Genomic DNA, 27,819 nt, shown 5'->3' on the forward strand with positions numbered 1-27,819 from the left:
AGGAGAGAAGCAACACTCTCAAAATTCTGCTGGAGACCGCTTCCTTCTGTGATGTATGCATGATGTTTTGGGGGGTGGTCTTGGGCTACAGAGTGGGCAATTTCAAACGTCTTATAGTTGTTTGTGCACCATTGTTCTGGGTCTCTCCTACCTCCTTGCAATGAAGAGAGAGAACTTCGTTGCAACAGAAAATAAAGATCTGCCTTGCCTGCCTTCCATGGATTTTGCCTCCATCCATTCATCTCTGACAGATCATGGACTTAGGGGACTCAGTCCCTTGGGAGTTGGGCAGCAAAGCCAATCCCCCTATTTTTTCTAGAACACTGTCTTTACTGATTATTTTATTGTCTTATTCCACAGGTCCCTCCTCCTTTTTATATACATTTTATTCCAAGAGATTGTTAGACCTAATATCCTTCTGTTTCTTTGCTGTTCCATCATTTCCTAGTCCTTCATTGGTTCTAAATAAGATACGAAGACATGGCTATTTCAGACTTTTAGGGGGGGATCATGCTGTATATACACACAGAATGAAAATCATATCAAAAACAAAAGGCCATGCCCCAAGTTCCTTAGAAGGTTGGAGATTCAAAACGGGGCACTTCTCAATTTCAGTTTAAAAAGTCCTCATTCTTTCAATCAATGCTATGTAATTCTCAAAGTGACCACTGGATGGCAGATGAAGCGAGAGAGCTGTGGCAGAAGGAGAGAGGAAAATGGGTGGCGGAAAGAGAGTAAGTGGGGTATATAGATTGGTTCTTTAAGTCTCTAGTCTCTGTCAAGTGGTGGCTTCAGCCTATCCTGCTGCCAGCATGCGGATGCTGACAGAGTACCCCCAAAGCAATGTGGTCCTCAACAGAAAAAGCTTGCCCACCTCTGACATCAGACACCTCAGGGTGTCTTTCTTGCAGAAGACAGGATGAGGTAGAAACTTGCGGCAAAACTGGCACCAATGTCTTCATTTCATTCTGCTCTCTCACTTGGCTTGGAAACAGAAACGGCAGAGAGAGAAACTAGGGAGAGTTTGAGCCTCTCCATTCTCCTGGGTCTCTTTTGCAGAAGGGGGAAAAAGGCAGGTCCCCAAAAATTAAGGGGGAGGATTTGCTGAAACAATTTGGGAATTGGGACGCAGAAAGGGGAGGTACGGGGAAGTCGGTGAAGTAAGTTTTGAGAAAAAAAGGACTTGAAATTATACATGTTTGTTTTTGTGTGTGTATGTTTGTATTGTGTATTGTGTGTGTTTTTATAATTTGTGAAAATCCCATAAATATTTATAAAAAAAAGAAAAAAAAGAAAAAGGCAGGTCCCCAAAGGAGGTGACATTGATTGTTCCCCCACACCGGGACTTCCCCACCCCTCGCCCGGCCCCAGGGATCTTCACACTTCCGTTTGATCCCCTGCGCTTTTTATCATCGGCCAACTAGTCTCGCTTAAACATTAATGGAAAAAATTGCATGCAGAAATATCACATCGGAGATAAGCACAGTAGCAGTCAGGAGCCTCTGTTTTGAAAGTCCTCCAGCAAGGTGAAAATGGCATATGGCACCAGCTGGAGAGAGAGAGAGAGAGAGAGAGAGAGAGAGAGAGAGAGAGAGAGAGAGAGAAATGGGTGGCTTAAGCTGGGATAAAGAACCATTTTCAGCCCGAGAATCACATTCCTTTCTGGGCAACCTTCTGAGGCCGTCCGCTAGTGGTGGGCAGGCCCAGAGACAAAAGGGGGCAGAGCACTGGACGCAAATTTTACTTCCATGTGGTAGGCTACTTTCTGCACACACTTGCCATCCAGGCAAGCATTATCAGGGTTCATGGGCACATTCCAGTCAGGCAAAAACACTCACAGACCATGTTAAGGAAAGCTGGGAGGCCTGAGGGCCAGAGAGAGAAGCCTGAAGGTCACATTTGGCCCTTGACCCTGAGATCCCTCACCAAGGTCCCAAGCAGAAGGCTCCACCCCACTCCTGATACATGCATGAATTCTGTATCATTCAAAGACTACTTGGGGTCCCCCCCCCTGCCCATCTTATCTGCTGGCCAATCACAGCAGTGGACAGCAAAGTCAATCACAAACATGGCTGTGGCCGGCACGTCCTACCCTTCACCCTTGACTCCAGCGGGGGCGGGTGCCGGACATTAGGAGGTGGAGCCTCTCAGCCTATCCTACCTCACAGGGTTGTGACCAGTCAGATGAAAGCAACCGTACTGCTGCATTCCTTAGGTGTGCACAGTATCTTTGCAAGTGGTGGGGTGGAACCCAGAGCAAACTGGTGCTGCTTCCAGAGGCTCCCTTGGCAGCACCACCAGGCCCAGTGGTCACCAACCAGCACGGATACGAGCCAAGGAGGAAGCAATCTTTGTAGTTTGTGTGTCCCCACTGTTTCTCAGCTATGGAGCTTGGAGGGTGCGATAGGATCCAGCCTATCGTGATGCCTGTGTGTGCAGGCTAGATAAGAGCCATAAAGCACTTACACTTCAGAGAACAATAAAATATTGGTGGCCACTGATATGGACATTACATATTTTGATGACTGGGAGAATCAAGGGCAGAATAATTCGGTGTTATTGCCAAGCACCAGGAACCCAGGGAGCTGTGTGGCGTTACTGATTAACATCCTTCTTAGCATTATTTTCCTGACATCAGCATGGCTGAAAGCCAACTCACTAATAATCGCTCATATCAATACCAGTAAAGCATCATGGAAACTGCAGCGGTTACTGTGCAGCCAGAGATGAGCGCAGCAAGGTCTCATTCCTCCCTGCAGGTGCTTGTTGGAAAGCGAAAGTTCCTCTCCTGGACGAGCTAAAGAAGGAACAGACCAGGGCAAATCTCTGAAAACAGTGGAAGGAATGCAAAATACAGATTCTCCTGAAGAAGAAATGCAAAATACAGGTGATATAGGACGCACCGTTGGAATTTCAGGCTTAGAGGGCCCAGCCTCTCCTGTGGGACGACCCGGCCTAGGTGCCCCAAATCAACCGGCTCTGGACATGAATCCGCCAAACTCTTCCCCTCCAGCCTTTTGGGTAGCGAGTCCTCCAGACAGCCCTGCAGAGAAAGTGGACCTTGGATGCTCCTCTGCAGTCCCAGCTGCAGACACAGACTGTGTCATCTGCTTTAACCGGTACAGTCTTAGCAGACTGCCAAAACTTCTGGCTTGCCAGCATGTCTTCTGCGCCGTCTGCCTGAAGCTTATCCTGAGGAACGACGGGAAGACGTGGGAAATTGTCTGCCCCATCTGCCGAAAAGCCACCTCCGTCTTTGGGGGCCTTATCTGCAGCCTCCGCGATAAGGAGCAAGCCGTTCTTGAGCCCTTGCCAAACCCTGGCTGGAATGCAGAGGGTCTCTTTCCTCTGGATGCTCGGAGAGGGAAGCCGCTGGCTCGTGGCACTTTCCACGTCAACCCAGATGATGGCGGCAGCAGCGATAATGTCAGGGTGGCTGCCAAGAGGCTAGTCTTCCTTCTGCTGCTCTCAGCCCTGCTCGCGGCCCTCATTCTACCCATCTTGGATCAGGGGCTGTTGAAGTGGGCCATCTGCATCACCATGGGCTTGGGACTGGTCTTAGCTGGGGTGCTTTGCTTCAACCCAAAGTGGAGGTGCAGCAGCCTCTGTGGTTCTCTCCCCTCCTGGAGAATGAGAGCAAGTCACATCACCTCTGTTGCCTGAAAGTTTCCCACACTGCAATTATTAAACTATGGAACCTTCTTCCACAAGAGGTAGGGATGGTCACCAACATGGATGGCTTTAACCTGGACCTACTTGACCCGTGTGATCGCCTTACTCCATATAAGCCCACTCGACCATTTCAATCTACAGAACTGGCATTGTTACAGGTGCCACCTAATACTTGTTTTACCTTTGGAAGAAATCATTTAGTGTGGCAAAACCTACACTTTCGAACTCCCTGCCTGTTGACATCAAGCAGGAGCCTTCACTGTACGCTTTTCAGCTCCTGCTAAAAACATTTTTGATTAGACAAGTCTACCCAGATACCTAGAATGTTGAAATGTGTTTCAATCTGCTTTTAGCTCTTTGGTGATTTTATTTTTGGATGTTCTGTTTTTAACTTTTTGACTGATAATCTTATTGTTTTATTCTTTTTGTACACCACTTTGTTTGTTTTTACAATTAAGAGGTACAGGTATATGGATTTTATGAGAAATAACAGAGCACCAGCCAAATTCATGGAGGATTAAGACTACCAATGGCTGTGTTCCACCTCCATTGCCAGAGGCTGCTGGGAATTACACTCATGCCCTCCTTGCAGGCTTCCCTTAATGGACATCTGGTTGGCTACTATGTGAAGAGGACGCTGGGTAAAATGGGTCTGATCCAGCAGTCCCTTCTTATGTTCTTAAAAACAGACACATGATGCGTGAGATGGTTTGGGTTGCAAACTCCCTTCAGCTGTGCTGCCCTGGCTGGGGCTGATAGTCCACAACTAGGGCACTAGGCTGGGGATAGCTGGTACGCAAGGCCTGCTGGGAGCCTTTCAAATGGCAGTTAAACTGCCACAGTTGCTTACCGTTGCCATGGTGCTGGCAGGTTCCAGCTTTTGTATGCAGAGCAACAGCATCAGCATCCCAAAGTGGTCAACTACGATTGGTCTTCTGGTGGCCATTCCGTTCAAGCCCATTGGGACTTTAGGCCAATGGGGGGCTCGGACATGCATCAGAAGCAAGTTGATTGGTTGTGGGCTACCAGCTGCAGGGAATATAAGGCCAGGATCAGTGCCGTTTGGAGGTCAGTTGAACAGTCCTAGGAGGGCTGTGAAGTTCAGCGAGGGTCTTAAGAAGACTCTGGAAGAGGCAAGCAGAGAAGCCTGAAGCCAGGAAGGTCTGTGAGAGAGGAGAGGAGGTCTCCTGTAATACACTTGGGGAAGAATGCAGTCCAGTGAATCAGCTGTTAGGCAACTTGTCTGAAGAAGCTCCTGACCAGAGTGAAGACTCCTGGTGATGACCTCAGGGAAGCCTGCCAGATAACTGAGGGGAAGTGAACCTGACCAAACTTCAAGTGAAGAGCTCCAAGCAAATTTGAATTAACGGAGGTAGAGTTGGGAATGGTACCTGGTTGTTGCATAGCAGTACCTGTGCCTCTCTGTACTACAACTCCATTGAGCCCTGGCCATATAGGCTGGGACTGTGGGAGTTGGATTCCAAAAACATTTGGAGGGCCAAATATTTTCCATTCCTGGCTGAAAAGGAATAGCAGCAGACACCTAGCCATCTTCTTAAAGCAACACCAGCATTGTTGTAATATCTATTTAAGGCAGCAATAACATATTGCATCTGATGTTTAAACCAGATTTGCTTACCAGCAAGTATAATCTCATTATGTAGTATTAATAATAATCTTTAATAAATGTTAATATCTTTGTTTAACTACAAAGTATACATATCTGGTCTGTTTTCTTCTATATCTAAATCCACAGGTACTGTATTTGTAAAAGGTAATAAATAATAAATAAGTAAGGTAAAAAAACGGGTAAAGGACTCTTGGATGGTTAAGTCCAGTCAAAGGTAACTATGGGGTTGGGGCGCTCATCTCGCTTTTAGGCCGAGGGAGCCGGCGTTTATCCACACACAGCTTTCCAGGTCATGTGGCCAGTATGACCAAACTGCTTCTGGCACAACGGAACACTGTGACAGAAGCCAGAGTGCATGGAAACGCTATTCAAGTGGGTATTTTTGAATGAAGTATAGGTGCATTATGGCTTGCAGCTGGTGCAATGTGAAAACATCAGGGACACATTTAGGGGTGAAGGAATTCAATTTGGCCTACATTTATAAGGAAAACAATCTTAATTTGCACCTTTTGAAACATGCTCAGTGAAGCACCACTGTCCTCTGAAATGTGTAGTTCTCTGAATTTTGCAAAGCAGTTCTCTAGCCAAGAGATGCACATGCTAGGGTAAAGTGTATATTAATATAATAGCATAGAACCCTTTATAGAAGGGGAAATTGTTTTGCAAGAATTTGTATATTAGTCAAGATTGCTTACAGGAGAAATAGGCACTAAAATGCTGAATTTTCATGAGAACTAGTTTTTAAAATTTGCAAACTGAGAAATGTTGGGTGCTGAATTTAAGAGTGGGAAAATGAGAAACCAAGGGGGGGAAATTGACAGATTTTTGCTGACCTCAGTCACAATCCAGGACAAAGGCAGAGGCTAAGCAATGGGGTCTGAGCCACCAGACCTCCACACCCACCCACATGGGGAGAAGCCCCTTTGAATTTGATGGAACTTATTTCTGAGTGCATGTGCATACAGGGGCAGCCGGAGATGCTTTGATGCCCGAGAAATGCCCCTTGCATGCCTCCATGATGGGAGTGGGGGTGAAGCTCTGCAAGGGTTTCTCCTCAAGCAAAAGTCCCTGCTGAATCTCCCTTTCTGCCACCTGGTGAGGGCTTCTCCTTGGTCTGGTTGGCCACTGTGGAAAAAGGATGCTGGACCAGATGAGCCATGGGCCCGATCCAGCAGGCTGTGTTCATATGCCAATTTCCTGTTCAGATATTTAACTTCTGGAGACCCTGGGAGCAGAGAGCTGAATCCTGAAGGAAACTCTTGCAACTCATATGAACAACATTTTAACATTGTGAGTTATTGGGTTGTTTTTATATTGATTATGTACTTAGTGGTTTTATATTCTGATTTTATCCTGTGAACTGCCCTGAGACCTGTGGGTGTGTATAGGGTGGTATATAAATTCAATAAATAATAATAAATAATAATTTTATTGATGATTTGTTAATTAGATTGTATGACTTATGCTGTTTAGGCTTTCAAAGATTAGCAGCAGCCCCTTGAAATTGTGCTCATTAAAAAAAGGTAAGCAGCCAGTCCAGTTGTTAAAGGACTGATGAGATGTGATCCATTTGTCCACTCCACTCCCCCAATTAGCAGCCAATCAGTTGTACTTTGAATTAATTTTTTCTTAGATCTTCAAAAGAGCCACATGCATAAGACGTGGCAGTAATCTAGTCTGGAGGTTACCTGGTCTCAATCAACTGGAGGGTGTGCCCCTCACAGGGGTGAACAGGTGCCATGGGTCTCAAAAGGAAGAAGAAGAAAAAGTAGTAGTAGTAGTAGTAGTAGTAGTAGTTTGGATTTGATATCCCGCCTTTCACTCCCCTTCAGGAGTCTCAAAGCGGCTAACATTCTCCTTTCCCTTCCTCCCCCACAACAAACTCTGTGAGGTGAGTGGGGCTGAGAGACTTCAAAGAAGTGTGACTGGCCCAAGGTCACCCAGCAGCTGCATGTGGCGGAGCGGAGACACAAACCCGGTTCCCCAGATTACGAGACTACCGCTCTTAACCACTACACCACACTGGCTAGTGGATTTGTTACAGCGCCTTAAAACCACCCCCACTATATTGTTCTACAACTGCTTTTCATTCTGACCCTGTGTCCTTCTTCCACATATCTTCCACTGTCTTTTGAGACACCCAGAACTAGAAATCGACTGGAAAGAACCAGGAGGACTAATCCTGAAACTGGGCAAATTCTATTAACGTCAGCAGGCGCTAATAAGAAAACAAGGCAATAAATAAAGTACAGAGGTCGGGGTGATAAACTGAAGAAGAGATTGATTGGGGAGCAACACATGATTCCAGCTGGTATAGGATGGCTTGGCTTTTAGAGGTGGACGACAGGGTGGCATGAATGGTTCCAATTGCTTCAAGGGAGATCACAGCCAGGTAGCTTGTAAAATAATCTCTGGCTAGCCAGAGATCCAACTGCTAGAGGATCATAAAATAGTTAGAAGCTGAAAGCTCAGCCTAAGTATCTGTATGAGCTCCACATGGGATGGCGGAAGAATCTGATCATAGAATTGTAGAGTTGGAAGACACCACAAGGATCATCTAGCCGCAAGCAAATCCCACCCATGAAACACATGCCCTTTTTAAGGTCCCAACGGGCTTATCGCAGGCCAGGTGACTGCTCTGGTCCTGTTCTCCATGATCCATGCGTCAGATGACCGCTCTGCAACCCATTTCTCTATGATCCCCACTTCTTAGTTGCTTCCGCGTCAGGCGGAAATGGGCTTGGCGCGCAGGCGCAGTAACGAGAACAGCGTTCGCCGCCGACTGACAGGAGCCGGTTTTCGGGCTCTCCCGCGACGATGTCCCGCAAGCAAGCGGCAAAGGCCCGGCCGGGGAAGGCGGAGACGGAACGGAAACGGGACGAGCGAGCGGCTCGGAGGGCGCTGGCGCGCGAAAGGCGGAACCGACCCCAGGCCGAGGGCGAGGGAGGCCTGGCCGGGCAGCTGCAGGCGCTCGGGCTGCGCCTCAGGGAGGTGCCGGGCGACGGGTGAGCCATGCCCCGCCCTCTCAGCTTTGAAACTCCGCCCACCGCAACGGCTCCTGCTCGCGAGAGGGAGATCTAAGCTACACCCGCCTACAACCCTCCACGCCCCGCCCACAGCCGCCCTCTGCGCGCGAGGGTTCCAAGCCACGGCCTTTGCAGCTGAGGCGCCAGTGGTTGCTTTGTTCCGTCCCTCAACTTTGATGTCTAGAAGCAAACTCCGCCCCTACGGCCCAGCAAACGTTCTGAGCCAAGACCCCGTTCCCAACAGTGGCGTAGCGTGGGTTGTCAGCACCCGGGGCAAGGCAAGTAATTTGCGCCCCCTAACCCGTGGATTTTAGCACTCGAGCCAGGTAGGGGCAGAGAGCTGAGAGTGCGAGCGCCCCCCCATGTTGCGCCCGGTGCGGCCGGCCCTCCCCCCTGCACCCCCCACGCTATGCCACTGGTTCCCAATATCTTTCTTTAGCGTTGCCAGCTTATTTTCTGGCGTTTTTAAAAGGCCCCTGTGTTTTTATCAAGCTCAAGACAGTCAGGAGTCTGGCATGTAAAGCTTTCCTTCTCTCCATGGTAGGAAGTTGTGGGGAAAAAGCTGCTGTTGAATTTCCTTGTTTTCTTTAGATTCATTAAAGGAGCAAGTTGGAAAAGGACCAGAATTATACTCCCTGCTCCTTCCCCAAGGACTGCCATCTTTATCCATTTCTCCCTTATTTATTTATTTATTTATGCAACTAACCTTTCTCCTGCTTTTTAGACAAAAAAGGCTCTCAAGAATAGCTTACAGAATGCTCTAAAAAGTCTAAAACGAAAAAACAGACTTTCCCTGTTCTCAGGCTGGCAGTCTGAAAAGGTGCAGCCAGAGCTTTTTTTCTGTGGGGATGCAGGGGGATACATACCCCTAAACATTTTGTGAATCTTTGTACTTTTGTCCATTTCCTGTATTTTCCCCGGTTTGAACTAGAAAATGGTGACTTTCTTGAGTCAAAATGAGAGTACAGTACAGTACTCCTAAACATTTTTAAAGAAAAAAGCACTGGGTGCAGCACAAAAGGAAAATGGATTGGGATAGAGGAGGAAATAAACTCAGGTATCAGTTCTTAAGTTTTTAAGTTATTTTTGGGATCCTTAAAAAAAGCAGTATGATTATTATAAACACACAAAAGGAAATGTGAGGATCAGGGACATAGGCTTGGCTAGACAGACATCCAAATTGTATTGTACTGGAGGGAAAACCTTGTATAGTGTGATTTGACAAAAGAGCTTAGTAAGACCATGGCACCTGCTTTGCATGCAGAAAGTCCCAGGATCAATACTGGCATCTTCAGGTAGAGCTGAGGGAGGCCCCTGTTGAAAATTCTGGAGACCTGCTGCTGCCTGTGAGTGTAAAGCTAGATGCACCAGTGGCATAATTCAGAGTAAGGCAGCTTCTTATGGACCTCTGTTGATTCAGTCCTGAATTGTTAATAAACCGAGGACCATGATTTTACTCCACCACCCCTTGACAAATCTCCTTCAGACAAACTCAATTGGGCATAATGTCTTCCCATAGGAACTGCTTGTTCCGGGCTCTTGGGGACCAGCTTGAAGGTCACTCCCGAGACCACCTCAAACACCGCCAGGAAACTGTGGACTACATGATAAAGCAACGGGAGGACTTTGAGCCTTTTGTGGAGGATGATGTTCCTTTTGAGAAACACGGTGGGTGCCCTTTGTGAGTAGCGGGCTTCAGCTTCCTTCCCAAGCCTCCGTGGGAGGAGAGTGATCTCCGCAGAGGCTGGGAAAAGGTCGACAAGTCAACAACTCTGGGAAACGGGGTGCCGGAGGTATCTTTGCACCACGGCGCCAGATATGCTTAAGGTGGCCCTGTGTATTGCACTGGTTCTAAGCTCTGTTCAAAGTGCTGGTGCTTATATTTAAAGCTTTCCATTGCAGGGGTGGCTAACCTGTGACCCTCAGAGGGTGCTGGACTGCAATTCCTGGCATCCCTGACTCTTGCTTGGGCCTGATGGGAGTTAGCCACTCCTGCTTTATGGCTTGGCATCAGGGTCTGTATGTTGAGGTCACATTCAAAACCTAGAAAGGTTGCCTAGGTACCCCTGCCCGTACAGGCCAGTCTTGCCAGACTCTAGGGTTGTGCGCTCATCTCACTCTATAGGCCGAGAGCCAGCGCTGTCCGCAGACACTTCCGGGTCACGGAACGCCGTTTACCTTCCCGCTGGTAAGCGGTCCCTATTTATCTACTTGCACCCGGAGGTGCTTTCGAACTGCTAGGTTGGCAGTCGCTGGGACCGAACAACGGGAGCGCACCCCACCGCAGGGATTCGAACCGCCGACCGTGCGATTGGCAAGTCCTAGGCGCTGAGGTTTTACCCACAGCGCCACCCGTGTCCCACTAGAAAGGTTGCCTAGGACATGTCTGTTTTTATTTTCCCAGGCATCTAGGTTAACATATATTCTCCTGTTGTGCTCTTATGTTTGTCTCGCCCTGCTATGCTACTACTGCTGTTGCTGTTGAACTGTTTAAAATGCTTGTCTAACTCCCCTTTCCTCACCTTGCCACTTTCCAGATATTTGGATTATAATTTCCATAGTTGCTGTCTGGGGCCTCTGGGAATCTTCCAAAACATCTGGAAGATGGCAAGTTAAGGAAGCCTGTTTGAATTGTGGGACGTATGTACAATACTAGGGCTGTAATAATTCCGGGGATCTCAAAGGCAGAATTGATGAAAGGGGGTAATTTCCAAAAGGCGTGGTTTGTCCTGGCAAGTGAATCAAAAAATGTTGGTTTTTTGGCGTTTTTGTAAGAAAAAGCTCAATTTTGGGGGTTGTCTAAAAAAAGCTAGAAGCTCAATATCTCTTGGCGTTTTTACTTTTTGAAATATGGCAGCCCTATACAATACATACCAACACTTGGAGGCCTTTGGAAGAAAAAATGTGTGTACTCCAATGCATTGCATCAGAATAAGTCTCAGCCTACATTCACATTGTATCATTATAGGAGAACCATTAATATTTCCATACGTAGTCATAAACTGTTTCAGAGTCCCATATTTGCTTTAAATTGGGAGTGAATGTTGTCAGTGACACAGGTTTATAGATAAAACATCTCCATGTACCCCATCAAGAGCTGAATGGGATCCTGCAGGTCTTGGTTGCCTGGCATTACTCCAAGTGAATGTCCCTTTGGCAACTTCACTTGTTCTTGTCAAAGGGTCTTTTGTTCTGTGCTGTTGCCATTGCCTTATCTGTGTAGCATCTTTCTTTTATTTGCTTTTTCTCCTCCTTCAATGTACATTTCATTTCTTCTGCTCCTCTCTTCTTATCTTTTCCAGTTGCCAATTTAGCACAGCCTGGAACTTTTGCTGGCAACGATGCCATTGTAGCCTTTGCAAAGAACAATCAAGTCAATGTTGTCATTCACCAGCTCAATGCCCCTTTGTGGCAGGTAAGCCTCAAAACACTCAATTTGTCATAATGTGCCGTTACTCTGGTTAATGCATAATTTTCCTCCTGTTGCAATACGGCTTACAATTTTCCAAATTTGGAGAAGGGGGGCCAGCCCCTTTCTTATGCAAAATAGGCATCTAGATTATATTATTTCAGTGCACCCCACATAGGCCTGTCTATGACAACTTGTTTGGAATTGCGGCTGGTACAAAATGTTACAAATATTACATTGGAATAATGTCACCATTCATATTTCCCTTGGTCTTGAAATCCTCTGCCATACTTATAAGTTGGGCTTCAGTCTCTCCAAATTTGGGCTTTCCTTTTATTGGTATTTCTGACACAGCTGACCCATGAAACGCATCCTTGCTAAGGATCTAGGTGCTGGATGGGGGAACTGGCAGAAGGGAGTTCTTCTTGGTAGAGTTATGAGAGGCTTGCGGGCCTCCCCTTCACTGAGCTAGATAGATGGAAACTGTAGAACCAATCACATGAATCCACACTGGAAATGGCAAGCACTTGCCTCAGTAAAGGCATTGCTTCTTTTTGAGGAAGTTGAATGCTCTTGAAAGCATCCAGATTTAAAGCTCCACTTGCACCAATCTCTCATCATTCATCTGCCCCGACCCACTCTTCTTTCTCAGATTCGTGGAACAGACAAAAGCAACGCTCGAGAGCTGCACATTGCATATCGATATGGAGAGCACTATGACAGCGTCCGGAAGATTAACGACAACTCTGAGGCTCCTGCCCGGCTACAGACAGAGGTTGGTTCTGGGCCCTGCTAGGTACTCTCTGGAGATGTTCCTGGCATGGGGCTTTCTCTTTTTGCTGAACAGTGGATGCTTAGCTTGGCAATACAGTGATGCTGTAAAAGCAAAGTAGTGCATTTTAACAGATTTCATACCCTGTTAAAACAGATGTTGTGGAATGAATTAAGCAGTGGGTGGGAGCCTGCTTGGATTTAATTATCCAAGCTGGGTAAGATAAGGGTTTAGGAAGGATGCCTAGCTCAGCTGTAGAGCACTTGCTTGGCATGCAGAAGGAGCAGGTGTAGTTCCTGGCAACTCCAGCTAATAAAGGATCTCTGATAGCAGGTACCAGATACTCTGACCCACTGTCAAAGGTGAATTGACACTCTCCCTGAAGCGTGTGGCTGCTCAGTTTCACGCAGTGCTGCAACCATCTTCTGATCATTTAGCCCGTTTCCTGGTGATTTTTCCTTCCAGAAACTGCTGGGCAGGTGGGAATAATTGTGGCTTGCAACTGAAATTGTTGAAGACACACATTCACTGACACTCACTTTCTCTCTCTCTTTCACTCACATACACTTCCATGTGCAGAAGCCTCTGGGGAGTCCTTGAGCAGCTGTGCATGGCTCTTTCCCACCTGGGTGGTCTCCTGTCTGCCTGCTGAGAGACCGATTACATCGGAAAGGCACTGGGTTTATTTATTTGTGTATATTTTTGTAAACCATTTTGGTTTACAAAATGTAAGCCAATTCTGGGTTACAAAATTTTTGTAAACCATTTTGTTCTATTTGTGTATTTTTGTAAACCATTTTGTAAGCCATATTTTCCAAACCATTTTGTTTGAATAGTGGCCTATAAATATTTTCAGTGGAATAAATGGCAGGCCTTGCTCACACGATATACCCGTACCCCCCCCCCCCGACATAGGATGACATATTGCAATGCCTTCCTGTCATTCCAGATGTTGTGCAGAAACGAATGTAATAAAAAAGAGAAGGAGGAAGCAGAATCAGAAGAGGAAGTCCAAGACGAAATTGAGGATGCTGTCCAGAAAGTGCGGAATGCAACCGGTTGCCTGGTGAGCCTGTGCCATTCCTTTGCTTGGGGAAATGCTGGCGGAGGTCCCTCTCGGGCAGTGAGGGGTGGGAAGCCCAAGGCCCCCCAGATGGTGATGATAATGGAATTGAGATCCCATCAGTTCCAGTAGTCCCATCAGTAGTCAGGGATGATTAAAGCTGTCCCTTGACAGTGTCTGGAGGTCCACAGATTTCCTTCTCTTGCTGTAAGATGGGTGTAACCTCAGCCCCAGGAGCTAAATGTGTCCCTAGTTGGCACTAGGCTAAGCCCCCTCTCCCCTAGCTGCAGCCCTCATCTGCCATTCGTCGTTCCCTCCTTAAGTGTTTCTTCCTGCTAGAATATGTTATTGAACTCTGAGAACGCATCTTGGTTGCCTGGGTGGATAATACAGAGGGTTATGTGCGTAAACAAGCCTGCTGTACAACGGTAAAATTCACTGTCTATCTGGCACATGTTGTTTGCTTTTCAGGATTCTGATTTAATCATCCGGATCCTTGAAACGGAGGACTACAATATCGAGTCTGCAATATTTGTTGTGTGTCAGATAAATGAAGTGAAAAGGCTCCGTGAGTAATGGGTTGCTCTTGCCACACAGTTACCAATTACAGTAAAGCAGCCAGTTTGAAATAAAGGAGGAAAGCAACATGGAAGCGGAACACACACACCCTCCCCCCAAATCCCTGCATTGCAGGGGTTTGGATTTGATGGCCCTTGGCGTCCTTTCCAACTTTACAATTCTATGATTTTAAGAGCCTTCCAGAGGCTGCAGTTAAGTGTTCCTGGCCCACAGTCTTCCATTGTGTTCACAGCATCTTCCTGATAGGTTAACTAAGGGAGAATTATGAGGCAGGTGCATGAATCTCACCTGTCAAACATGCCCTGCCACTTCAGAGATGGAATAGATATGGAGGGATAAGGACCTAAAAAGAGCCTGGGTGCTGGATCAGGCCAAAGGGAGTCCATCTAGTCCGGGGGTGGACTTCAATCTTTCATATTTCAGTGGTGCCCTGTGTGAGGCCAAAATTTCATGCCTCCTGCCTCTCATCTTCCTTTCTGTTCAATTCACTACATCATAGTTGCGACACCCTGCAGCGCCCCCTAGGCTTGATCCCCCAGTGTAGCAGTACTGGTCACACTGTTCTTATTCCACCTCTGTCTAGTCCCCCATCCTGTTCTCACAGGGGCCAACCAGATGACTGTGGGAAACTGGCAAGCTGGAGCACTCTCCCCTCTTGTGGTTTCCAGCAATGGCTGCTATTCAGAGACATGCTGCCTCTGATAGTGGAGGGAGAACGTAGCCATGCTGGCTAGTAGCTACTGATAGCCCTACTTGTCTAGAGCTGCCCAAGCTGGTGTCTGCCACAACCTCCTCTGGCAGGTGGGGATAGGGGGGGTGTACTTAGCTCTCCCACCTCCTTGCTGCTTCCCATTTACAGATACCCTGTTCCAGGCAGCTACAAGACCAGGAAATAAACCCACGGGGGGACGGGGGACGGACGGGACCACTTGCAGGAAGGAATGGATGGATGGGAGACAGGCTGGCTTAAGCCTTCTGTTTGCTGGTTCTCCCTTGCTACCCTTTCCTCCCCTCTGCCACTCCACAATAATGGCCCATTCCACTGCATCTTCTAGAATCAGTATTGTGGAATGGGGAGGGACCCCAAGGGCAATCTGGTCCACCCCCTTGGCCCAGGATGGGTCTCTGACAAATCACTATCTTTCTCCTAGATGCTGAGAAAGCCCAGGAAGCCCAGGAGACAAACCGACCAAAACTGCATCCCAGGCCAGCCCTGTGGGAAGAGAATGGAAGTGGCACTAGGATTTTTGGGAGCCAGGAAATAGAAAACAACAAGTCCCAAATGAGCTCCCTGGAAGGAAACCAAGCCAGTAAAAAACAGGCACCAAAGGTACCTTGAAGGGGAGGGGGGAGTTCTGTGGGAGCCCTGGGGTCCCCCCCCCCGCCTTGCAGTGATACTTTTAATGGGGGATTCCACAGAGGAATCTGCCTGGATGATGTCAGAGTCACGTCCCAGGCAGAAATTCTGAGATCTGCTCTCTCCCGACATGTCCTTCCAGCATTGCCATCCATCTCCTTGTCCAGACACTCCACTCAGGCTTGTGGTGGTATCACTTAAAAAGAAATCCCTTCAATGCATGTGCTTCATCCAAAACAGCCTTGCCCGACCTTGTGTCCTCCAGGTTCATGACTCCATCAGCCCCAGAGCTGGTGGGAATTGTACTCAAAACTGCCTGCAGGGCATTAGGTTGGGGAAGGGTGATCTTTAAAACTGCAGTCTTGCCAAATCAGTCATTCCCTTAATTCCTACTGTCCCATACCCTAGACACACTGAACTGATCTGATTTGTAGTCCAGATTTGTGAATCCAGATAAGATCTGGTCTGGACCTGTTCATAGCATTCTAACTTTCCTCCAGCTCCCAACCCTGGTGTCCTTCTTACATGGCTTTATAATTAATAACTGCAGCAGTTTGGAAACTGTCTGGCTTTCTGAGTGCTGTGTTGAGCTACCAATCAGCACAAATTGCCATGAATCGATCTGGGACAGCCTAATTTGCTCCGGAGCAATTTGTTGCTTCTTCCATCCAATCTGAACAGGGGAAAAAATGGCCTGATTCAGTTCTGAATTTGGCCAAAGCTGTTGCACAGCCCTAAGTCCCACAGAATGATTGAAGCAGCTCCTGTCATTTTGTTATTTGCTTGTTGTGCTGCCACTCTCTCCTCCTGCTCATCCAGGACAATGGCAAAGTCCATCCCTTTCTTGGTGTCCCCTTTGTTTAGGCCTTGGTCCCTGCCTTCTTCTGACACTTGCACCCCCAGACTCTGCTACCCAGGGGATCCCTCTAAATCACAGTCCTCCTCCTCCTCCTTCAGTGCTTTGCTAATTTTCCCCTCCGGCAGGTGTCCAACAGGCAGGAGAAGAAGCAACAGCGACTGGAGAAGAAGCGAAGGCAGGAAGACAGACACCGGCAGAAAGTCCTGGGAAGCAAGAGCAACCTCTCAGACAATAATAAGAACGCCATGGAGTCTGAGTCGCAGGTCACCCTGGTGAAGACCATTGCGGCTCTCAACATCTGACTTAATGGTGTTTCCCCATTTCTGATGTGCGTGGGAAAGTGAAACTCTGGCCGCTGAACTTTGCACCCCAAAAGTACCCTCTTCAGAGCAAACACTTCGCCCCTGTCTGTCTTTGTGAACAGGGGTATCTGCTATGCTGTTTAACTGACAGTTAAACAATTCTTCAGTTGTGCACAAGAACACTGGTGTGGGATGGCTGAGCAGTTCCTGTGCTGGAGCCTGGACAACAGAGGCCTTAGGGGTGGAATCCCCAATCATGGATCCTCTTGCTGCAGAGCTCATGGAATTTGCTCCCGAATCTTCTATGGCCACTTCCCAATTTGTCTTATTTTCAGTGACCCCCGCCTGCAGGAGGGTTAAAGGGTTTCTTTGCTCAGGAACACACCTTCTTTTTGGCAAAGTCAGCAGGGAAAAAAGAAAACTGCTTCTGACTTACATCCCAAAGTGAAAACTTATCTACCAAAGTTGGTACTGAGCCTGTTAGATTGTTGCTTTCTCCTCCCAATGCTACTCCCCATGGCAATATTGTTAAATTCTAGACAATGATCAATCGTGCACTTTAGCCTACGGAAATGATGGTGGCTTGTGTCTGGGTGTGTGTGTGGTGGGTTGTGTGCATAGTAGCAAATTCTATACAGACAGGCCGATAGTGTAGAGAAACTTTTCCTATCTGCGGCAGGGTTTGTTTAATCAATTACTCACTTGCACCCCTAGCAGGAATAGGCCACAATTGTGTCACACCACTGGTTGGGCAGCTGTCCACCATTACAGACTTGTAGGGGAAGGACCAGATCTCATCTTGTGCCTGCCCTTGTGGGATTCTTAGTCCTGCCCCACTTATGCAGGGAGATGGGCTCCTCCTGTGGGGGTGGGCAAATCAGAGTATGAAGTGGTTGAGCAGCGCTACCTAAGTTGGATTTCAACTGTGGCCACTTCACCAACAATGGGGAGGAAATGGACAAGCCCCATCCTTGCCAGCTTACTAGTATGTGATGCAAACAAGGCTGAACCAAAGTGTACTTTCATCTTGAACATTGGCAGTTTTGTTTCCTTGTGAATGTCATGGCCTTCATCCAAAGACACTTGGTACTCAAAGAATTACTTCTTCATCATGTTAAAATTTATAGACCCAAGAAATTATACTGGCAAACTTCCAAGGGACACTTGTTCGTTAATTTTGTTTGCTAAAAAACCCCTATTTTCCTCCCTAAAGAGTTCTATTATAGTTGGGTTTTTTAAAAGGCTAATTCAGCAGATATTGCAGGGAAGGGGAAGCTACCCCCCCGCCCGCAATCCCACCAGCTGCTTTTGGATTCCAATCCTTGTCATCTCTGGCCAGTTCCTAGGCTGACTGGAGTGGAACAGGGTTTGTGTGATTTCAATATATATATTCTGCAGTTGCCATGAAGAGTGGGTTTAGTGTGCCTAAATGGGTTGATTCGGAAGGCGAAATTTGGATGGAAGCAACTTTTTTATCCTAGTGCTGCGACAGTTGGAAAATGTAGCACTTGCCTGATGGCGGTTTGGAAACAGGGTTCTGGTGCTTCTGATACTTATAAGCCAAAGGGTGGATTTAGCCAACACATACTAAAAAATGCCATGCAACTAAAAAAGGGCAGAGGGAAAGCTTAGGACCACTGGGAGTGGCATGATGCAAGCTGCTAGTGCAGCCTTGGCCACTTGGGAGCTGTTAGTTCAATATACCTGGAGGGCAGCAATTTGGCCAAGACTGCTGTAAAGGCAGTGGTTGCCCCTGCCCTTAGAATGGAAGCTGTTCCAGAGCTGTCAATCATGCCTCTCACCAGGCTAGGCTGACAGGACAGTTTGGTGAAGGTTCTCCTTACAGTTAGTTCTATGGTGCCAACAATCTGGACAGCTGTTCAGCAACCCCAAAAACTTTTCCTCTCGGTGACATCAAGTAATGACAGTCCTCTTCATTCTGGAAAAGAGAGCCATAGAAGAGATCCAGGTTTGAGGTTGTAAATATGTTTGGTGGATAATGGAGGGGATAAAAGTTCTGCATCTTTGTGGTTATCAAAATAAAGTTGGCCTTGTTGGGGCTATCAACCAGTTAAAACAGCCACGTTTCCCTTTTACAAGCCTGTGGTTCTTCCTGGCAGTGGCCCACAGCCCAAGAGCAGGTCTTGCGCTGGCATTCAGGATTGCACATGCCACTGCTTTCCCCAGCATGCACAAATTGTATGTGCACTCTAGTCCCACCCACTTTTGCCTCTGGCCCCGACTGCCATTGGCACATGAAACACTTGCCTCTGCAGGAAAGTTCAAGGGGCAAAAAAATAAAATCTGAACCTAAGGGAAAGCAGTGCTAAAAACCAGCATAAAAGCAGTTAAAGCACCAAAGGCAGGGATAAAAATCAGAGTTTTATGTGGTGCAGAAAAAGACGGCTGCTGAGTGCCTCTGGGAAGAATTTTCCACTCAGAGGCTTAACATTGTCAAGGCCCTAACATTCTCTTTGCTTGTATTCTTATTTCTTCTTACATTTATATCTCCCCTTTTCCTCCTATATGATTACAACCCACATGATTCCCCCTCCCTCACTTTATTCCCATGACACTCCTGTGGAGAGAGTGTGACTGACCTGAGGTCATCCAGGGAGCTTCATGGCTGAGTGAGGATTTGAACGCTGGTCTCCAAGTCCTGGTCTGGCACTCTAGTCACTAAACCACCCTGACACACATATACACACACTTGGCACATGTAGTGGAGTGGTTTGCCTCTGGGTAATCCTGAAGATAGCAGAGTGTTTGACCCATATCTTGGAAGAACAGGGGCAGCAAGGCCTTTGTGTTCCCCAAGCAAAAACATGTTGGACACATCAGGCAGTTTAGCCCACCTTGCAGTATAATTTGAGATTTATCAAATTTCAATGCCAACTGAAATGCAAGAATTTGCAAAGGATATGTCCATTTGAAGGATGAGCAAAACACCATAGCTTCTTTTGAGTATATTTGGGATCTGTTTACAAAATCATAAGACAAGATCAACATTGTCCTGAACTAACCTTGCCTGCAAACATCTGATGAACTCAGCCAAGTGGAGCAAACATTTCAGGGCTCTAGAAATAATATTCACTGCCTACAGTGTTTAGCGCATATCTTTCCTCCTGAGGGCAGATCCCTTATTTAACCTGTTTGGGCTTGATAAATATTTGGTCTTGACATTTGCTCAGCCTTTGAGGCAGGGCAGCAAATCCCACAAGTATTCATGCTGCTTAATTCCCACTTTGGGATCATGGATTAGACTCCACTTATCAGTAGTGCCTGCTCTTCATCTGCTTGCACTGGAGTCTCTAGCTGGATACTTTTTGGTTCTCATGGAAACTGCTTGGCTACTGTCCATGCCTTCACTGGTTACATGTGACAAACTCTCAGTGGTAAAACTGCCTTCATCTGTGGAGGCAGAGTACAGTATAGTCATTGTGGCTAGTAGCCCTAAAGCCCTACCTTGCTTTTCATTGTGCTGAACCTCTTCTCTAATTCTATTTTCTTTTCTTAAATGCAGGGGAAGCATTCAAAAAGGTACCTCCCAACTGCAGTTCAAAGTAGTGTAGCTCAGTCCTACAAACCTCGTTCTTCTGTATGTGTCAGACGAGCTGATATTCCATTGCAGCTTTGTTTACCCCCCAAATACTCTGTTCCGGTTTGGGAAATTATGGAGGAGACCATGAATTCCATGTTCTTTGTTTTTATTTACTCATGTCTGCAGCTTCTCAACTGCCCATTATCCAGTATAGCTCTCAGGATGGCTTACAAGCATTTCTAAGAACAAACAATTCATCATTAAGTCACTTGAAAAACAAGTTTGGGGTTGAGGCCAGATCAGGTGGTAGGGTCAATTCCAAGTCTGAGGGGACCTCACTTGAGGTGGAGAAGCTGTCCTTGAAATTTCCAACAATGCCCTGGAGTGACACGACACTAAGGGCATTGTGGGAAATAAAAATGGCAAGTGTCTCCCAGACCAAGTTGCCAGGTGCTGGAGGCCCAGGAAAGGTAGGAGTGGTGTGGCCTGCCCAGTTGTTGAGGCCCCCACGGCATCTCAAGTGTGTCAGGTGATGACAATGGCACTGCAAGGTTGACTCTAAGAAATGATGGGATGAAATAAACATTGAGCAAAAGGATATGTTTAACTGCACCACCTTCAGGAAGGCAGTTGAGAAAGCAGCCTTTCCGGGATCCTAGCAAGGAGGCGTGGGGCCTCTACATAGAATGTTTAGGTAAAAGGCATATTTGATGTGATAGGCGGCTTTTTGGAAACAGAAGCTGGCTACTTTATCACACTCGCAGGTCATCTTCTGGCACATTGTCCTTCCACCTGGAAGACAAAAGAGCCAAAAGTTGAGATAGATCTGCATATCCCAGGAGTGAGACATCCACTTGTCTCTTTGCGTCTCTTACTGTTTCCAGCTGTGCCCCCTTGGCCTCAAACCTTTTCCCAGAGAGCCAAGAGCTCATTGCTGTCAGGAGCGAGCCAGCAGTAAATAACACACAGCAAGAAAAGTTAACTTAGAAAATCAGGATCTGCACAGGGATGCCAGGCCTAATGAGCTCAGCAGCAAGTCTTGCCCCTATGAGGCAGTTGTCTGAAAGTCCCTGCCATCCACAGCTGCCTAAGTCTCCTCCTCAAGAAATCTGAGGCTCTGCTGGTGTGCCTGCCTTTGCTCCTCCCACGTTGTGCTCTCCTGGTCCTGGGAGACCACAGAGGAGAGGAACTTGTCACAGCAGCAGGAGGAAACACCCGTGCTTCTTCACCAGCCTGACTCCTCTCTGCCTATTGGCCTCCCTCATCCCCTTCTCCTGCTGCAGCTTTTAGCTCTGATTCTGGACTGCTCTCTGCCGCAGGCTCCCCCTGCTCACTAAGCCCTGTTACTTCTTCAGTTTTTGACACTTCTTCCTCCCAGTCTTCTCCCTCTGACAACTCATCATTGTCCCACCAATCCCCTGGCTCTGAGCTTTCTTCCCCTGGGGGTTCCCCAGCTGGTACCTGGGCTCTCACTTGTGGGGTGCCTCAGGGTTCTGTCCTCTCCCCCATGCTTTTCAACATCTACATGCAGCCGCTGGGAGAGATCATCAGGAGGTTTGGGCTGGGTGTTCATCAGTATGTGGATGATACCCAGCTCTACCTCTCTTTTAAATCAGAACCAGTGAAGGCGGTGAAGGTCTTGCGTGAGTGTCTGGAGGCGGTTGGAGGATGGATGGCGGCTAACAGATTGAGGTTGAATCCTGACAAGACAGAAGTACTGTTTTTGGGGGACAGGAGGCGGGCAGGTGTGGAGGATTCCCTGGTCCTGAATGGGGTAACTGTGCCCCTGAAGGACCAGGTGCGCAGCCTGGGAGTCATTTTGGACTCACAGCTGTCCATGGAGGCACAGGTCAAATCTGTGTCCAGGGCAGCTGTTTACCAGCTCCATCTGGTACGTAGGCTGAGACCCTATCTGCCTGCGGACTGTCTCGTCAGAGTGGTGCATGCTCTGGTTATCTCCCACTTGGACTACTGCAATGCACTCTACGTGGGGCTACCTTTGAAGGTGACTCGGAAACTACAACTAATCCAGAATGCGGCAGCTAGACTGGTGACTGGGGGCGGCCGCTGAGACCATATAACACCGGTCTTGAAAGACCTACATTGGCTCCCAGTACGTTTCCGAGCACAATTCAAAGTGTTGGTGCTGACCTTTAAAGCCCTAAACAGCCTCGGTCCAGTATACCTGAAGGAGTGTCTCCACCCCCATCATTCTGCCCGGACGCTGAGGTCCAGCGCCGAGGGCCTTCTGGTGGTTCCCTCATTGCGAGAAGCAAAGCTACAGGGAACCAGGCAGAGGGCCTTCTTGGTAGTGACACCCGCCCTGTGGAACGCCCTTCCAGCAGATGTCAAAGCTATAAACAACTACCTGACATTCAGAAGACATCTTAAGGCAGCCCTGTTCAGGGAAGTTTTTAACGTGTGATATTTTACTGTATTTTTGGGTTCTATGGAAGCCGCCCAGAGTGGCTGGGGAGGCCCAGCCAGATGGGCGGGGTATAAATAATAAATTATTATTATTATTATTATTATTACCTCCCAACATTCCTCCGTGTCCAACCAGTCTGACAATTGCACTTTAGACATACCCATGACTTCTGCCCATACACTGAAAAACACTGAAAAGCCCCCACATCCTTGTTGACTTTGTGCCTGCATGTTTGCTTTTTGTTTGCTTGCTTTAGTTACCTTGTTTAGTTACCTTCCTAATTCTTTGCCACACCTTTCCTTGAAGCAGGGAGGCGGGGAACCCTTTTCAGCTCGAGAGTCAGCTTCTAACAGCTGGCAGAAAAGCCCATTGGATTGGTTTTCTCACCCATCTCTAGCTCTCATCCAAGTATCTGCAGCCACCCCAAACATACTCCATGTTCACACATACCACACACGATTCTGCTCTTCCCGACAAAGTAGGTATAAAGCTCTAGTTTCGGTTGGCAACCCAGTTTTTCCATCTTTCCATAGCAACAATCGTGGGTATGGCAGCACCTGGAAGCAGCACAGATCAAATTGATTACTTCAGGCAAGAAGGAAGACAATTAAGACAGAGAGATTAGCTACATTATTATTCACACTGTAGAGGGTTTTTTTGGGGGGTGGGATCAGTCTGGATGATGCCCCCATAATCCAGACTGATTTTCACAAAGGATGTTGCAGGTGTGGCGCTCATCTCGCTTTTCAGGTCAAGGGAGCCGGCGTTTGTCCATAGACAACTTTCTGGGTCATGTGGCCAGCATGACTAAACCACTACTGGTGCTCGGAGGACCGTGACAGAAGCCAGAGCACACTAAAACGCAGCAGCAGTACCTATTTATCTACTTGCACAGGTGTGTTTTTGAACTGCTGGGTTGGCAGAAGCTAGGGCAGAGCAACGGGAGCTCACCCCATTGCGGGGGTTCGAACCCCCAAACTTCTAATCAACAAGCCCAAGAGGTTCAGTAGTTTAGCCCACAGTGCCACCTGCTCCGACAATTGGGAAACACTGGTCTGTGAGCACTCAAATTGGAGAACAGCCTTTACCAAAGGTGTCATGGACTTTGAAGATGCTCGAACTCAGGACAAAAGAGAGAAACAACCAAAGAGGAAGGCACACTTGGCAATCCCTCATCATTATCAGCTCCAGCCCAGAAACCTATGTCCCCACTGTGGAAGGATGTGTAGATCTAGAATTAGCCTCCACAGTCACTTAACTAACTGTTAAGATCTTAAAATAAAAAAATTCCTTCCAGTAGCACCTTAAAGACCAACTAAGTTAGTTCTTGGTATGAGCTTTCGTGTGCATGCACACTTCTTCAGATACCAAAGATCTTCTGTTAAGATCTTGTTCATAGAAGACAATCTTACTTGGTTATGAGTGATTGCCAAAGAAGAAGAAGACTTAAGAGTCCTCATCAGCATCCCAAAAGCATAGGTTGGCTGCAAGTGCTGCAACTAGGTGACGGGGCTCTCCATTATTGCAAAGTAATTTCCCCACATATGATGCATTTTGGTATGCTATTTCCACCAATATATGTACAGTGGTGCCTCGCAAGACAAAAAGAATCCGTTCTGTGATTCTCTTCGTCTAGCGGTTTTTTCGTCTTGCGAAGCAAGCCCATTGAAGGATTAGCGGATTAGCGCTATTAGCGCTATTAGCGGCTTATCTGCTGATCGGATCAGCTGATAAGCAGCTTAGCGGCTTAGAAAAAGGGGGGGGGAGGAAAAAAACCCAGCATGAACTCGCAAGACATTGTCGTCTTGCGAAGCAAGCCCATAGGAAATTCGTTTTGCGATGCACCTCCAAAACGGAAAACTCTTTCATCTAGCAAGTTTTCCGTCTTGCGAGGCATTCGTCTTGCGGGGCACCACTGTACAGTGGTATCTCAGGTTAAGTACTTAATTCGTTCCGGAGGTCCATTCTTAACCTGAAACTGTTCTTAACCTGAAGCACCACTTTAGCTAATGGGGCCTCCCGCTGCCACTGCCACGCGATTTTTGTTCTCATCCTGAAGCAAAGTTCTTAACTCGAGGTACTATTTCTGGGTTAGCGGAGTCTGTAATCTGAAGCGTCTGTAACCTGAGGTAAGGTAAATGGACCGCTGACCGGTAGGTCCAGTCATGGCTGAATGGGGTTGCGGCGCTCATCTCGCTTTATTGGCCGTGGGAGCCGGCGTACAGCTTCTGGGTCATGTGGCCAGCATGACTAAGCCACTTCTGGTGAACCAGAGCAGCACACGGAAACGCCGTTTACCTTCCCGCCGCAGCGGTACCTATTTATCTACTTGCACTTTGACGTGGTTTCGAACTGCTAGGTTGGCAGGAGCAGGGACCGAGCAACGGGAACTCACCCTGTTGTGGGGATTCGAACCGCCGACTTTCTGATCGGCAAGTCCTAGGCTCTGTGGTTTAACCCACAGTGCCACCCGTAACCTGAGGTTCCACTGTATATATTTATGCATACTCCCCCCCCCCATATGCATATTTGAATGCATTACTAGTATGAAGGATGGTACTGCAAATTTGGTCAAAGTGCAAATTTCAAAACGGCTGCATTTCCGTTTGTGTTTCGTTTCAGGGAGTGCAAATTATGGAGGTTTGCCTTTAAATGCAAAGAACGGAATCCCATTTCTCCCTCACCCCTTGTTCTCAGCGAGAGTCCCGCTCACCAGTCAGTTTCATCCATGGGCTTTCTGGATCCTCCAAGTCCACAGTAACATCCGTACCCATTGTAAAAGAGAGAGGGCAGCCTTCCCGTCATCTGACGGACCATATCCGCAAACTGGATCAGGTTGCTGCTTCCTAAGGAGAGAGCTGGAAGCAAGAAGCCTGCCTGAGAACCTAAGAAGAACCTTTAGCCAAATCAGGCCAAAGGGGTCCATCTAACCAGCATCCTCTCCTTGCAGTGGCCAGGCAGATGCCTCAATGGGAAACTGACATCCAAACTGGTGGCCAAGACTGCTTCCTGTTGGAAGGAGTTCCGTGGTTTAACACTGCGCTGCATGAAGAACTTTCTTTTAGCTGTCCCAAATCCTCCAACTTTCAGCTTCACCATTCTGGTGTTAGGAGAGAAGGAGGAAAACTTTTCTCTGTCCACTTTCCCCTTGCCATGCAAAATTGTACATGCTTCTATCATGTTCCATAGTTCAGCTTTCATCAAACTAAGCACAGACATTAGCTCTGGAACTATTTTCATTTGCCTTCACCACTTCAGGCAGAATTGGGTGATCTGGTTTTAGAAGGATTTTTCATTTCAAGTTTGCCACCCTGAAAATTCTTTTTACTGATCTTCTGTCAATTCCTCTCCCCTACCCCAATACATTTAATTTGCATTTTCTTCCCTTAACTTTTCTTTCATCACCCCTCCCTGGTTCCTTTTAGATTCATGTCTTCCTCCTATAATGTGGAGAAGCCCTACAGTTTCAGGAATGCTGGTCTACAGTCTAACCACTTGCTAAAATCTACAGAATAATAGCACACATGAGAACAGTTCATGTCATTACAAGTATAGTGCCTATCCTTGAAAATAACATACATGAAAGAGCAATGGCAAGAAAAGTTGATGGAATACACTGAAATGATGAAGCTAACTGAGAGACTCAAAGATAAGGACAACAATGACTTCAAAAAGATTGGGAACCTATTATGATATACTGTATACACAGAAACAATGCATTGAAATGAACTCACCTGCAGGATTCGAGTAATACACTTACAACGGACAAATATAAATAGAAAATAGAAAAATGAAGTCAAAATGTTAAGAACAGACTGATGAGGTACAACTTTAATTTTAGTACATAAGGCATATAAAATTATAAGCAGAAGAAATAAAAATGCTATAAACCAGAAAGGGAAGCTGGGGAAAGTTAGGGGGTGGGTGTTAACTGAAAATGTACCGTATTTTTTGCACCATAACACTCACTTTTTTCCTCCTAGAAAGTAAGGGGAAATATCTGCGTGTTATGGAGCGAATGCCTGCGGGTGGCAGGGGGGATCTGCTGCAGTTGTGAGCAGAGGATCCATGGTTCCCTTTCCTTCCCTCCTCTGTGGTTACAAAGCATGGATCCACATGGATCCTCAGGATTTTTGCATTGGGCTACTCCAAACTCACTGTCAGATCACATGTCTGTGGCCACAGCATGAACCACAAAAATCATATATCTACTATTTCGTTTAGAATATTTTTTTTTCTTGTTTTCCTCCTCTAAAAACTACGTGCGTGTTATGGTCTGGTGCGTGTTATAGAGCGAAAAAAATGGTAATTTGAATTTTTGATTATGCTAAAACTTGTTGTAAAATCTTAATAAAAATAATTTTAAAAAGAAAAGAAAATAACACATGTGAATCTTGGTTGCTAAAATGTTAAAACAGACCAACGCAACTCTTCTTCTGTACTGTGGTATTAGAAAATTTAGATTTGGCATCCTTTAGACATGCGACTGTCTTGAACATGCACTTACCACACAGGAGAAGCAGAAGGACCCCAAGCGAACACCCCATCTTTGCACGGTTTGTCCAAATCAGTAGAATGAAATGAATGTTCCTTAGAATAGGACAGAAGAAGTCAGGAAGTTGCAAGCTACAGTATACCATATATACACACATGCACTCTTTCACACACATACATTCAGGCTATTGTTCTGTGCCAGTTCACTCCATAGCCTTAGGAAAGGATATATCAATATTGACAGTTCTCACTAAGGGCCCTTGAGTACATGAAGGCGTTCCCGGGACTTGCCCATCCATAGAGCCAAACTAGTCCCCAAATTCCAGGGACACTTGTCACAGCTACGGTGGTGAGAGATGGGGAGAAGCCCCTTTTTGAGGTGGCGTGGTCCTCCCCCAAGACGGATATCTCGGAGGATCCAGCTAAGTGTCTTCAGATCCTCACTGGGGCCTACCGGGGTGTACTCACACACTTCATTTTTTTTTAAAAAAAAAAGATATTTATTGAAAATTTTTAAGATATAAACATGCAACATACAAGACATACACAACATACAAAAATAAACATACAAAATAATAAACAATTAAAAACACACTTCAGTTTTCAGTAATATAACTTCCATATCCTTATTTCCTCCGACCTCCTCATACTTCCCTTCTTTGTATTCCAATTCAATTTGTTAGTTCA

The 27,819-nt window shown here is 46.9% G+C and overlaps 3 protein-coding genes across 4 annotated transcripts; 2 read left to right on the forward strand and 1 right to left on the reverse strand.

Moving 5' to 3' along the window:
• Positions 1 to 2,844: 2,844 nt before the first annotated feature.
• Positions 2,845 to 7,930, forward strand: LOC310711384 (E3 ubiquitin-protein ligase RNF186-like; the record flags this gene model as incomplete). 2 transcript variants are annotated; one of them, XR_014528429.1, is made up of 3 exons in its annotated part: positions 2,845 to 5,044; positions 6,776 to 7,070; positions 7,333 to 7,930. XR_014528429.1 is itself a non-coding variant. In XM_083513286.1 (1 exon), one exon carries the CDS (start codon positions 2,845 to 2,847, stop codon positions 3,661 to 3,663), a length of 819 nt encoding a protein of 272 aa, XP_083369412.1. In that variant the 3' UTR covers positions 3,664 to 5,385. The 2 variants fall into 2 exon arrangements, 1 of the variants encoding a protein (XP_083369412.1); XM_083513286.1 differs by lacking the exons at positions 6,776 to 7,070; positions 7,333 to 7,930 and having other exon boundaries at positions 2,845 to 5,385.
• Positions 7,931 to 8,022: 92 nt separating this feature from the next.
• On the forward strand, positions 8,023 to 18,746 carry OTUD3 (OTU deubiquitinase 3). The gene is made up of 8 exons (XM_083513220.1): positions 8,023 to 8,307; positions 9,848 to 9,996; positions 11,631 to 11,743; positions 12,390 to 12,512; positions 13,459 to 13,575; positions 14,044 to 14,140; positions 15,303 to 15,481; positions 16,493 to 18,746. The coding sequence occupies exons 1-8, from the start codon at positions 8,120 to 8,122 to the stop codon at positions 16,667 to 16,669; spliced, it is 1,143 nt and encodes a 380-aa protein (XP_083369346.1). The 5' UTR covers positions 8,023 to 8,119; the 3' UTR covers positions 16,670 to 18,746.
• Positions 18,747 to 20,359: 1,613 nt separating this feature from the next.
• On the reverse strand, positions 20,360 to 27,356 carry PLA2G2E (phospholipase A2 group IIE). Its single transcript, XM_083513343.1, has 4 exons — positions 27,146 to 27,356; positions 25,352 to 25,496; positions 23,089 to 23,195; positions 20,360 to 21,002 (listed from the first exon to the last, which is right to left on the reverse strand). Exons 1-4 carry the CDS (start codon positions 27,306 to 27,308, stop codon positions 20,866 to 20,868), a joined length of 552 nt encoding a protein of 183 aa, XP_083369469.1. The 5' UTR covers positions 27,309 to 27,356; the 3' UTR covers positions 20,360 to 20,865.
• Positions 27,357 to 27,819: the final 463 nt, after the last annotated feature.

The sequence above is a fragment of the Podarcis liolepis genome (assembly GCF_965112155.1).
Source record: "Podarcis liolepis genome assembly, chromosome: 7".
Lineage (NCBI taxonomy): Eukaryota > Metazoa > Chordata > Lepidosauria > Squamata > Lacertidae > Podarcis > Podarcis liolepis.

Excerpts from the sequence above, each read along its gene's own strand:
- OTUD3 (XM_083513220.1), top strand. The coding sequence starts at position 8,120 with ATGTCCCGCAAGCAAGCGGCAAAGGCCCGGCCGGGGAAGGCGGAGACG. Across the intron at positions 11,744-12,389 it reads TCAATGCCCCTTTGTGGCAG|ATTCGTGGAACAGACAAAAG; the intron begins GTAAGCCTCAAA and ends CTTCTTTCTCAG. Across the intron at positions 14,141-15,302 it reads AAATGAAGTGAAAAGGCTCC|ATGCTGAGAAAGCCCAGGAA; the intron begins GTGAGTAATGGG and ends TCTTTCTCCTAG.
- PLA2G2E (XM_083513343.1), bottom strand. The coding sequence starts at position 27,308 with ATGTGTGTGAAAGAGTGCATGTGTGTATATATGGTATACTGTAGCTTG. Across the intron at positions 23,196-25,351 it reads CCCATGGATGAAACTGACTG|GTGCTGCCATACCCACGATT; the intron begins GTGAGCGGGACT and ends TGCTGCTTCCAG. Across the intron at positions 21,003-23,088 it reads GAAGAGCAGAATCGTGTGTG|GTGGAAGGACAATGTGCCAG; the intron begins GTATGTGTGAAC and ends TTTGTCTTCCAG.